The 11,743-nt window shown below is 30.4% G+C and overlaps 1 protein-coding gene across 1 annotated transcript; it reads right to left on the minus strand.

The window, feature by feature from the left end:
- Positions 1-1,117: 1,117 nt before the first annotated feature.
- On the minus strand, positions 1,118-11,039 carry LOC145313501 (zinc finger Y-chromosomal protein-like). The gene is made up of 20 exons (XM_080152939.1): positions 10,915-11,039; positions 10,202-10,309; positions 9,818-9,877; positions 9,292-9,524; positions 8,540-8,665; positions 8,032-8,120; positions 7,617-7,716; positions 7,264-7,356; positions 6,925-7,025; positions 6,545-6,613; positions 6,179-6,297; positions 5,784-5,905; positions 5,562-5,623; positions 5,161-5,234; positions 4,625-4,722; positions 4,092-4,173; positions 3,449-3,496; positions 3,096-3,205; positions 2,676-2,769; positions 1,118-2,432 (listed from the first exon to the last, which is right to left on the minus strand). The coding sequence occupies exons 5-20, from the start codon at positions 8,651-8,653 to the stop codon at positions 2,341-2,343; spliced, it is 1,467 nt and encodes a 488-aa protein (XP_080009065.1). The 5' UTR covers positions 8,654-8,665; positions 9,292-9,524; positions 9,818-9,877; positions 10,202-10,309; positions 10,915-11,039; the 3' UTR covers positions 1,118-2,340.
- Positions 11,040-11,743: the final 704 nt, after the last annotated feature.

The raw sequence follows: 11,743 nt of genomic DNA on the forward strand, positions 1-11,743 counted from the left end.
TTTTTGTAAAAAGGATTTTATATAAAAAGTTTTAAAACTCGAGTTATGTAGTAGTTCTAAAAAAGGTTGCGAATTTATGCAATTTTCTTGCAAAAAGAAATTTTCTAGGATTTTAAAAATAGCAAAGGGTGTTATTAGACGTACTTACAGATACAATTGCTAAGTCATTTTGGCCAAACACTAAAATAAAGTTTTAACATCTGAGGGTCCAACCGTGAGTATCTTAAACTTTGAATTAACTATAATTTAATGTAAAGCAGGTATACCTACCACATTTTTAAATTTTTCAAGGTTAATTTAATGATTTATTTCTGATGACATGTGATGCAGTATATGTGATAAACTTTTGAGATTTAATTCCCTTTCTCATTTTAAAAAATGCTTAACTGCTCTAATAATAGACGCAATCGTTCTGTTTCAAACATCTATGTGACAATTTTCACACCGAGTTAATTTGTCAATAAAGATATAAAATCATACAACCTATTATGGAAATCAATAAAAACTCTACGAAAAGTGCGTTTTATAAAATAGGAATTCTCATAATGAATGATTGCTCCTGTTAAAAAGTCAATGCATTTCCCCTAATCTTATGAGTAACTTATTCTCAGAGAGAGAGAGGGAAAATTTGTTATAAATTATTCTTTACCACTAAGAATGTTAGAATTTTGTTGTAAAAACAAACAGTATCTAAACTTTCCAACCATGATTTTAATCGTTATATTAACCGTCCATTTTCTTATTCCTTAAGATTATGAAGACTAACTTGTTCTTAGGTTCATAATATACACTATTTAAATTTTGACATTTATCACTTTAAAACTCATAAAATGTCACGTCATTATCAGTTATCAACATTAATAAATTACAAATTAATAAATATTCTATTAATATTTGTTCATAATTTTTTGCAAGTATATCTCAATATTTTATTATGTACAAAATGCAAATTTTACACCAGACTGCTAAAATATAAGGTCTTAAGTATAGCCATAAGTTTAACGGTTGGTTTGATGTCGATTAACTTATAGAGGCCTATGTAAGTGAAAATTCAACGGATTCAATACAATTTCTTTTTAGTAAACTAACAAATTGATTTTAATAATTATAAAATAAATAAACAATATAACAAAATTTATTGATATGGTAAGTTATAACATACAATATAAGGACGTAATATAAGGCACTGAAATAGCACTGTATCTTCCAGGTATAACAATCACAAATTTAAATCATACAGTTTTAAAATAACTTTTTATAACGTTACAAGTACTTAAATTCAGGTACATATAATTTAAAATATCCCAGTTAGAATTTAAGGCAATTCGGTTTCTGTCTATTTAACAATTACAAAATAAGAGGGGGGGGGGGGGGGGAGTTTTGACACATTTGCGTAAACAGTGAGTATAGGCTTTAGCTTTGGACTGAGAGGATAGGTTATAGTAGAAAAAATCATTCTTATATGATGATTTTCCCAAGTTTTAAGATTTTTTGGATAGGCCTTTAGGTTCACTAGCTACAGGCCTCCAGCTTGTCTCTGGACAGGTAAAAATAAAATTTTATTTTTTTAGGAGATAGAATTCAACTTATAAAACAAACTATGTATCTTTTTACTTCAAATATGCAAATAACATTTATAAATATGCATATTTTGTTATATAAAATGACCGATAACTGTACAAAAAAATTTAATTTTAAGTTTTATATGTCCAGAGACCACCTAAAGGCCTGCAGCTCTTAAACCTGGAGGCCTGCAGCTCCTGAACCTGGAGGCCTATCCAAAAAATCTTAAAACTTGGGAAAATTTATCATTTAAGAATGATTTTATCCCTGATACCCTATCCTCTCAGTCTAAAGATAAAGCCTATACTCCCTGTTTACGCAAATGTGTCAAAACTTTCCCCCCTCTTAAATTTAATGGTATTAACGTACCAATTGCACACACCATGCAATAGAAGAATAAGTTGGTTGCAGTTTATTTTTGTAATTAGATTGGATAGTCGAGAAAATCTAATAAGTATAAAACCTCTGAAGGAGTCTGGGGCGTTGACATGTCATAGGACGGCTTGGTTACAGATTTGAATTGTTAAAGTATATTGAAACAGCCTTTTTTTCTAATGTTAAATTACTGGTGGCTACGTTTGAACAAAAATCTGCAGTTAATATTTTTGTTAGCTCCCATTTTTCACATTCGGCAGAAGAGTGATTGAAGACTGTTAAACAACTGTCAAAAGCGGCTTTAGCTGCATAATTACCAAAGCTGCAGCTTATTAAAATGTAATAGCTGAAAGCATTCAGTTTCATATTATTGCAATTTCAATAGAACTAAACAAATAGCATCTAGAATACTTTATGTATTTGTCGTTTGTGTCTCTTAACATTGCCAGAACTTGGAGACTTAAACTGGCACAGATCACACTCGTAAGCTTTTCCTACATTCAAAGGATCAATTATAATTTTCAAAAATTTCATTAAAAATTGCGGGAAAGGGTATATCCTCTAAATTTCCGCTAGTCAAAATTTAAAGTCAATGTTAACCACAATTATTGAGCATTTTACTCAACAATACAAAAATTATAAAAAAAAACGTATTTAAGGCATTATACCTAGTTTCTTTATCAAAAGAAATTAATCTCTTAGCTAAGGAAAAGAAAAATTTTAATTGACCCCCTTGCCTTTGTGTACAAAACTCTGGTGTTTCCATAATTTTCTCTTGGTATCCCCCACAAAATCACATTCGCTGCAAGGCCAAGTCACACCCTCATGCACCTAAAGTAAAAAATATTACAGATATTGGCAATAAAAGTGATAACTTTTATATTCAACATCAAAACATATTAGGCAGATATGGTTTCAATAAATAATTTTGTGGTTAAGCTTATTTTTCCACGACACAACACAGGAATAAGGTATAGCCAACAAGCGAAATAAATCTAAAATGATATTTTCCCCAAAAATCACGAAAAAAATCTTCTGAAAATACCAGTTATTTTTCAAATTAATTCTGTTGATTGTTACAGCTAAATTCAACAGCCGTTCAGGAATCAACATTCCTGAAATAGTAAATATCCTGCAATGCCCCTGTTAGAACTAACCTTCATTGTATGTATCTTTATTTCATTAGGGTAGAAAGCAGTAAAGTCGCATTGTTCACATCTTAACTTGAGTCCAGCATGGATTGTTTTTACATGCCGATGTAAGGTACCTGGAAGATAAAGTCATTCTTAAGATCAATTTATAAAACTTTTAAAAATTAAGAATATTAAATTTAATAGAAATCATTACAATAATTCCATAAATTGCACTAGAAAAGCATCTTTCCCGATTTTTTATGAAAAGTATCTTTTAGACCAAAAATATAAAGAAAAGCTCATCTATGCCGTACCTAAGGAATTTAAATATTCGATTTTTTAGCCAAAACATTTATTGTAAAAATACTAGAGCTTACCTTTATAATTAGCAACATAATCACATTGGTTACATGGATATTGAATACCTTAACAAAAATATATTTTCTGTTAAATTCCAGTCTTATACCTGTAAGGCCTATTTCATTGTTTTTTGAAGATAAATTCGATATCTAATTAAGTATATAAAGTAGTAAGTTTTTGACTGAAGCTTAAGATTTTAATAACTGCTGAACTGATTCAGTTTTCCATTTTAGGTAAGCATCGCATAGGTCCCGGGATGGTTTTAGGCTAATTTTTTATTTTTAAAATTAACTCTTTCAATGGTTTTAGGATATTTTCTGTCTTTCCCTACCCTTTAAAACCAAAGCCCCTTGAAGCTAGGGGCGCATCCTCTAGTATATTTATATTTGAAAGAATGAAAATTAAACCTAGTCGAAAACAGAAAATAAGGGGAGAGGTTTAATATTTTTCGTGTGTTTGTGTTTTTTTATGTTATATTAGGTACAGGTAAACTCCGCAGGTTAGAAATAGTCCCCGCAAGGGTTAGAAATTAAAAAAAAACACAAAAAATCTGCTTTACCTTATTTTCAATTAATTTCAACCTTAGGAGGGAGGGGTGGGGGTGCTCTGTGTTCGCTAAGCTATTTGAGGGAAACATAATAAAATGTATTAAAAAACTACCTTTATGAACTTTATTAGTGTGTATTTCTAGTTGAGCTGGTAATGAGTAGGTGTAATTACAATCCGCTTCAGGACACTTCTCCTACAAAATAATTTCAATGAATGTTAGAAACATTAGGTAAATACAATAAGTTATTACAACCATCTAATTAGGTACACATATCTATGGATTAGGTTGGCTGGCCATCTTCATAAGATAAATATCCCTAGCTTTTATGTTATTCCACTATTAAGGTACTATAACTTTTTTACATTTTCTTAGAATGTCTTTTAGACTGATATTATCAGGAATTTAAAGGGATAAGACAATGACCCATAAATTGATGTACATTCCCAATGATAATTTAAAAAACTACCCCTTCTCTTGATTTTAATTAGTTGTTCGGACCCTCTTTGGGGAATAGTGTAATAAACCGTTCAATGTTCCTTCCCTCCCTGGATATTAATAAGTACCTTTAAAAGCTTTTAGAAATTAGCACTCAATTTTGGTCATCCTATATATTTGTAAAAACCCCATCAAAAACAAAGCATACCTTTTTAACCTCTCCTTCAGAGTGATGTTTTTGTATGTGTCTATTCAGGCTCACTTTGTGTCCAAACTGGGCATTGCATTGGTCACAGTGAAATGCACCTGACATATAAAAAACTTGTTAAAAACATTCTTGCTGTACACAAAGAATTTGAAAACACGGCTTTTTAATACAAAAACTTTGGCTTGGGATGTAAATTCACTATTCCTGTTGATGTAATACCTTTGACATAGCAACAAAGAAGTAGGTAGGTACCTGTAGAGGTATAACCAACAACTTAATTAATTCGAGAGAAAAAATTTTTCACGATTTCAGCTGTTTTTGGGTGTTCTACCCTAGTACCTATTTACTAAGAAAGTCCCTTAAATAAAATATTTTTAATTTTCAAATTAATTTAGTTGTTCGTTTGAAGTGAACTGAGTAGTAAGTACAAAATTAACGCCCCTCTAATGACGCACTCTGACCCAAACTAAAACAAGAGAAGGCCATGAAATGTATAAAAAATCAAGTATCTTATGTGGTGTGGTGGTGGTTATTACCTTCAGCGTGTTTAGATCTTTTGTGACCCTGTAAATTAACAAGTTGAGAAGAACTGTAGGAACATTGATCACATCTGTACAAATTATTATGCATTCAGGAAGGTGAAACTTTTATGAGTATATTTACTATTTAAAACATGCTAATACCTTTGAATAAAAAGAACAGTATTATGCAGCTAGAGATGAAAAAACTAAGTATATCAAGTTTCGTGGTAGACATTCTTTAACAGCAACATATATGATATAAGTACTGTAAATTTTCTGCGTTTTAGTTCAGCATTATGACCTGGAAACCAAACCCATTTCTTTCTTTGAATTTCTATGGGTGTATCTTGTTCCTATACAAAGATCTTTAGTCAACACAGTATTAATATACAACGCTCATGCAAGCATAAAATTTCCTAAATTTATGACCACCATGAACAGACACCATGTGTTGGTTAAACTCTTTTCTCTCCTTAAATCCTGTGTATAGATGAACATCAATGATTTGTTATTACAGATCCACAATTTCAGAAATACTTTTTTGTATTTGAGTTTAGGTTATTAGGTAGAGTCTCCAAAGAAAACAAGATTTCTATTTAGCTAATTTTCTGCAACAAAAAGTTATATTCAATGTTCATTCCTGCATTGCACATCTCACATGAGTATGGAACTTGAGCTTCATGGTATTGTTTCTGATGTCTCCGCATAACAACCCTGGAAGCTGCTGAGAACTCACATTTATCACAGGTTAATTTTACACCTTAACAATTTATGAATACTGTAAGTAAGAGGATATATAATGGATAAAAGAATCTTAATCATGAGTTACCTAACTGAGGTAGGTAGTCTTTACATTATTCTAAAAGTATTTTGACATTATTTCATTTAATCTACAAGATAAATACCTATGCTATTTATTTTTCCTCACATATGTATGTAAAGGTATCTACTTCATTTTAAAAGTTTAAAATTGTTCATTGGTTTCTTTTTTTTGGTTGGAGGTAAATTAAACAACCTTACTGGGATCCATTACCTGAATGATGTGTCTCCATGTGGTTCTCCATACTTCGTACTTTCAGAAATTTTCCACACAAATCACAAACAACCTCTTTCTCGTGCTTTCTTATCACATTATGGTGGTACTTTTTGTGCCTTAAAATAGAGAAGAATTTGTAAAGCTTTCTAACGACCTTAAGTATTTGATTTAGGAACGGAACCTAATTAATTTGGGCCTTGATTTCGCCTTTTTGTGAGTTGATGATATTTTGTAATGCAACCCAAACAGTAACAGTAGAAAAGTTTCTGAGCATTGAATTAAATTTTATTCGTTTCCCTTTTCTTGTTTTTTTAAGTAGGCATACCTTACTAAGCAAAAAAAGCAACCACATTTCAATTATACCTGATTAATTCGTAAACACCAGTAAAACTTTCATGACAGATACTGCAATCTACGGCTCGATGCAGGCATCTTTAATACAAACAAATTTTATATTGAATTTTTGTTGGCTTCCTTATCCGTAAATACTTCTTTACAAAGGAGTGATTAAATCTTTCAGTCATTGACATAAGATAGGCAGCAATATTAGGACACCAAAGAAACTCAGAAGTGAATGGAAATAACAAAAGATTTTTTGCTATTACCTCTTATTAAATTTTTTTTCATTTTTGTAAAGGAAGAGGTTTGAAAATGACATTTTTATGTTAGAAATGTAAAAAATTACTCTAGGTGTTACTTTTAACTGCCAATTAGGTTAAAGCAAATATATTTTGTTTATGTTCCTAATATGTTGCATAAGTCTTCTGTGGTTTTGATCCTTGTGTCCACAGGCTTTACATATACTTTCTCCATCAATTATTGTGTAGGGTTTACTCTTTTCATCCTGCGAATAAAATAAAAACTATTGCAACATAAATAAATAATCAATTAAGAACACAGAATGAGAAAAACTAAAGGATAGGTACCTACTAACTTAAATTTTTATTTACTTGGGTATACTTACTTACTGTGTTCAATTTATTCTTTAAATGTTCTATTACACTTAACAAAAGAACAGTAGTTAACTTCTTAAATGCACTTAATAAGTGAGGAGTCTCTGATATGAGCACCTTTTTATTTACCTTTTCAATGTTATCTTCGTGTACACTCCTCTTGTGTTTACCAAGATTGGATGCCCCGGTAAAAGATTCTTCACATATATCACAGTTTACAGTCTAATAGATAAAAGGACAGTTTAGAAATCTAATTGTACACACTGAGTCATACTTACTATTATAATTATTGATATGTAAGATCAAGATGTAAGTACAATTAGATTTGAAGTCCAAAATGTGTAGTTTATATAGTTTTTAATATTTAATATCCATTCATATTAAAGCAATTCTTACTAGAGAGGTAAACTTATATAAAGTCAAACATGTTGATACTCTGTACTATGAAATTTGATCCAAAGACCTTATAGATAAGACTTCACCTTATGCATATAATTAACATGATGGTTGTACTTGAGTTTGGAAGGTGTTGTAAAATCACAAATATCACAGCAATTCAACTGGTTTTCGACGGAGTGCATCCTACAACAAAAAATATTATATATCTTTGCTATTTCTTTAAGAAAAGTTCGTGTCAAAAAGGGTTCAGTGAAGCCATTCATAGTTAGGTATATTCAGTGGTAAAACACTAAAATCTTTTTCATAATTAAGGAAAATGATGGTCATACGAAGTCGAGGGGGGGGGGTAATAATAATTCTGCACATTACTTAGAGTTAAATTCTAGACTGTTCTTTACATTGGGTAAATTAATCTACAGCACTTTCCTTACCTGCTAACAAAGACATAATTTCAAACATAAGAATATGATATAAGGTTATTTTTCTGTTCTGCATTACCTTAAATGTTCTTGTTGCAATTCTTTATCACTACTGCTTGAATAATCACAAAATTGACAGTGAACTAGAATATTGATATTGTGCACCTTTTAAAAATCAGCATGTTCAAGAAAAAAATTTTAAATGGACTTTAGTTGCTTAAAAGAAATTGCTTCTAAGACTTATTGAAATCCGGAATTATTTTTGATAAATATGAAAAAAAAAGTTCACGAAGAAAAAAACTAAATAATGCCACAGGGCGACATAACAGATAAACAATCTTCACAGATAAACAAAATATTTACTTAATGTGCTGAAACAAACAGGTCATTTGAATTTTATATATGTTTTAAAGAAATGTCTGTTTGCTTAATACATTTGAAAAAGTCTAAACAAATATGAGCTTTTATAGTAATTAAACAACAAGTGAGAATAGAAAGACAATTATATAAGCATCGCATCCAAAAAGTACCATATTCCTAAATTTCCAAATAAAACAGTCGTATCTATAAAGTTAAAACATGCTTCCCTGTAAATGAGTGTAAATTTTCTCTACTTTGTTAACTTTCAAACTGCAGATCAAACATTTAAATTGTGATCCATCCTTTGACTCTTGGTGAGCTTGAGATATGTGACTTTTCATTCCTAATGATCCCTGCAATAATTTAAAATTGTACCTATAGAAAAATTTGATAAAGTTTGACACCTATCATAACTAGGCCTTATTTAGTGATAATTGGAGTTTGTTTACCACCTGATATAATATACAGGCATAATTTTCTAATCCTAAAAAGGCTCTGTTAAGCAAGCGGGTCTATATTGAAATATAATTTTGATACCACAGTATCAATATTGTTGCCATTCTTTTCTTTGGTTATATGTTACTAGCGGCTACGCCCTAGAGTCTTTTTTTTTTGGGGGGGGGGGGAGGGGGGGTAAAGGTTCTTTCCCCATTTTTAATTTTAGTGAAAAAAAATGAAATAATTTTTTTTTTTTTTGGGGGGGGGAGTACCTATTTTTTTCTAGGGACGATTTCTCTTGGGAGGGTGGTGGTACCCTCCCCTAAAATAGTAATAAACATTCTCAGGACCTATGAGAAGCTACCCTGTTAAGGAGAACCCGATCAGTTCAGCGGTATGAGAGATCCTTCGGTACAAACATACAAACACACAGACAGACAAACAGACATCATGTTACTTTAGTATAAGGATTAATGTGCTTGAAAGCCGGATATACTATAGATAACACAAAAAAATATGATATTTAAAACTGTTATCTTACTTTCGAATGATGATCACACCACGGGCACTTTTTAAACTTTAATCCTCCTGTGATATGATCTTTAAAACAATCAGCTCTGTTGGTTGAATAATCACATCTTTTACATTTATATTTATGTTCATTATTTATTTCATTGGTAGATTTTTTCTTTTTAGAATTCGAAGATTTTTGTTTATGAATATTATTGTGTGAGTATTCTTCTTCAGATTGCAAAATGTCTTCTGTATCGTTACCTATATTGGATATGTCTAATTAATATTGATATTAGAAGCGAAATTAAGCATAGCTAGGGTTTGTCTGCACTTCTGTCGATAACATATCACTTAAAAATTGTGGAGAAAACAAATTCTTCCATGTAAATTATTTTAATGAAAAAGTAACAGAATGTCTATCTGTCTCTTTGTAGTAAAGGATCTCGCTAACCGCTGAACAAATATGGTTCTCCTTTACAGTGAAGATTCTTATAGGTCCAAGGAAGATTAATAAATAATACTTTAAAAATTAGGTATTAAATTATTATACTTACAGTCATCGTCATGGTTAATAAGACTTTCGCCCGCTTTACTTTCATCTTCCTCTATTTCTCCTGAATAATAAGAGTAGGCAATTAATATTTGATTCATAGAAGTAACAACATAATATTTTTTCTAAGACAATTATTAAGTATACTCTAAAAGCCTTGTTGGTATCAATGATGTAATATGTTTTCAACAATACAAATTAATTAACAATAAATATTTCTTGCATTAATGAAAAATCGTTGTTCCAGGACTAGTCAAAGTCAGAAATGGGATTCAATCTGAAATATTTTTACATACAAATCTGTGGACAACAATTTGTACAAAGCCATTGTAAAAATATTTTTTCCTTCCCATTTCAAAAATATTTGAATAGGTTTGTACTTAGGTACCTTTTATTTTTGTCTCACTTTGATTATTGTAAGCAAATAAATTTTTATTTTCGGGTTCCTTTATCTTTAATTTCACAGGTTGGGAAGGTACTGTTTTCAGTTTTTCTTCTGAAAAAAAAACACGATGACATTGGGGTTTGCTTTACAATTATTTAAATTATAATGAGATTATACAGGTACCTAAATAGTTTTGAAAAATATAGAAAAAGTACCTAAGTAGAAATTAAATCAACCTTAAAATTTAATTAAGGGCCATTGATAATACGACAATTTCATTTTATCAAAATTGCAGTGTTGCGGATCCGCATTGATTGTATGCGGATCCGGATCCTCCAAATTTGGTCAGTGCGGATCCGGATCCGACCGGATCCAGATCCGGATCCTTAAAAATAAAAATAAAATCACCAAATTTTTCAAAAAATATTTATTCTTTAATCTCGAAGAGAGAAGAGTTTGGGAGTGAATCAGCTGATCTTAATAAAATTACCAGATATTTCAAAATTTGTAAGTGACTATTTTATATACATTTAGGTAGATTTTTCCATAATTTTATACCCGAGGATCCGGATCCTTGGACTCAAAAAAATGCGGATCCTTGCGGATCCGGATCCGCAACACTGCAAAATTGTATGGTTAATTGTATACATTATTTAAACTTAATCAAAATTAAGCAATCCCTTAAATTCAAGGTATTATTTTAATAATATACCTACCTGTTCTGTAATCATCATGCAATTGTAGGATTGAATTCAACGTTGTTAATGATACACTTAATGCTTCTAAAGCCTCTGTTAATGAAGTAGTGAAAGATTTTATAAATTCCTCTGTACTTGTATCTGTTCCTAAGAAAATATTTTCTTTGATTTTAGGTAATAATATCAATGTTATATTATGCTGTGTCCTCAATTTTATCATAAAATCAAAAAGAAATTTCATGTGATAGCTTTTCCTAAAGTTATGCCAAATCACCTCAAAGGTTAAGTAGTCCCCCTTCCCTTATAAAGTATAATAAATATCCCATGAACTAGAAGAAAAGATGTTAGTCTGTAAAACTAAATAGGTAGGTTATGAAGGATTTTTAAATGAAAGAAAATATATTCCTGGCAGAGAAATAAGTTGGCTGATTTCATGTGCTTTACTAGCAGTATTACTTGAATCCTGAATAAGACTTTTCATATACTCGACTGTTTCTCTAAACTCTTGAGGTAGAGGTAGCTCGGAGATTTCTATTTTCATACCCTCTTCTTCTAAAGGTTCCATTTTAATGCCTGAAAAATTGTTTCATTACCGTTTGTATAGCTAGCTATATAATCTTAATTTTTAAATAGAATTCAATACATTTAAATGGTGTTGCTTTTGTGTTTATGGAAAAACTGAACTACTGTTTATACGAAAGCTAAATTAAATAGTTTTAGAAGCACCTAAGAATTAACCTTTATTTATATACAGTTCCGTTAATTATACTAAATCAGCTTCAGGCAAATATTTCATAAATAAATTCTATAAATAACAATTTTTCTGGGAAAAAAATCAAAGTAACAT

The sequence above is a fragment of the Acartia tonsa genome, chromosome 3 (assembly GCF_053477335.1).
Source record: "Acartia tonsa isolate MP-2025a chromosome 3, ASM5347733v1, whole genome shotgun sequence".
NCBI lineage: Eukaryota > Metazoa > Arthropoda > Copepoda > Calanoida > Acartiidae > Acartia > Acartia tonsa.

What these genes read in the sequence shown, in the direction of transcription:
- LOC145313501 (XM_080152939.1), bottom strand. Translation starts at nt 8,653, where the DNA reads ATGAAAAGTCACATATCTCAAGCTCACCAAGAGTCAAAGGATGGATCA. An exon ending in AAATTTACACTCATTTACAG is followed by an intron (nt 8,121 to 8,539) that starts GGAAGCATGTTT and finishes GCTGATTTTTAA; the next exon opens with AAGGTGCACAATATCAATAT. An exon ending in CATGGAGACACATCATTCAG is followed by an intron (nt 5,906 to 6,178) that starts GTAATGGATCCC and finishes TAAATTGTTAAG; the next exon opens with GTGTAAAATTAACCTGTGAT.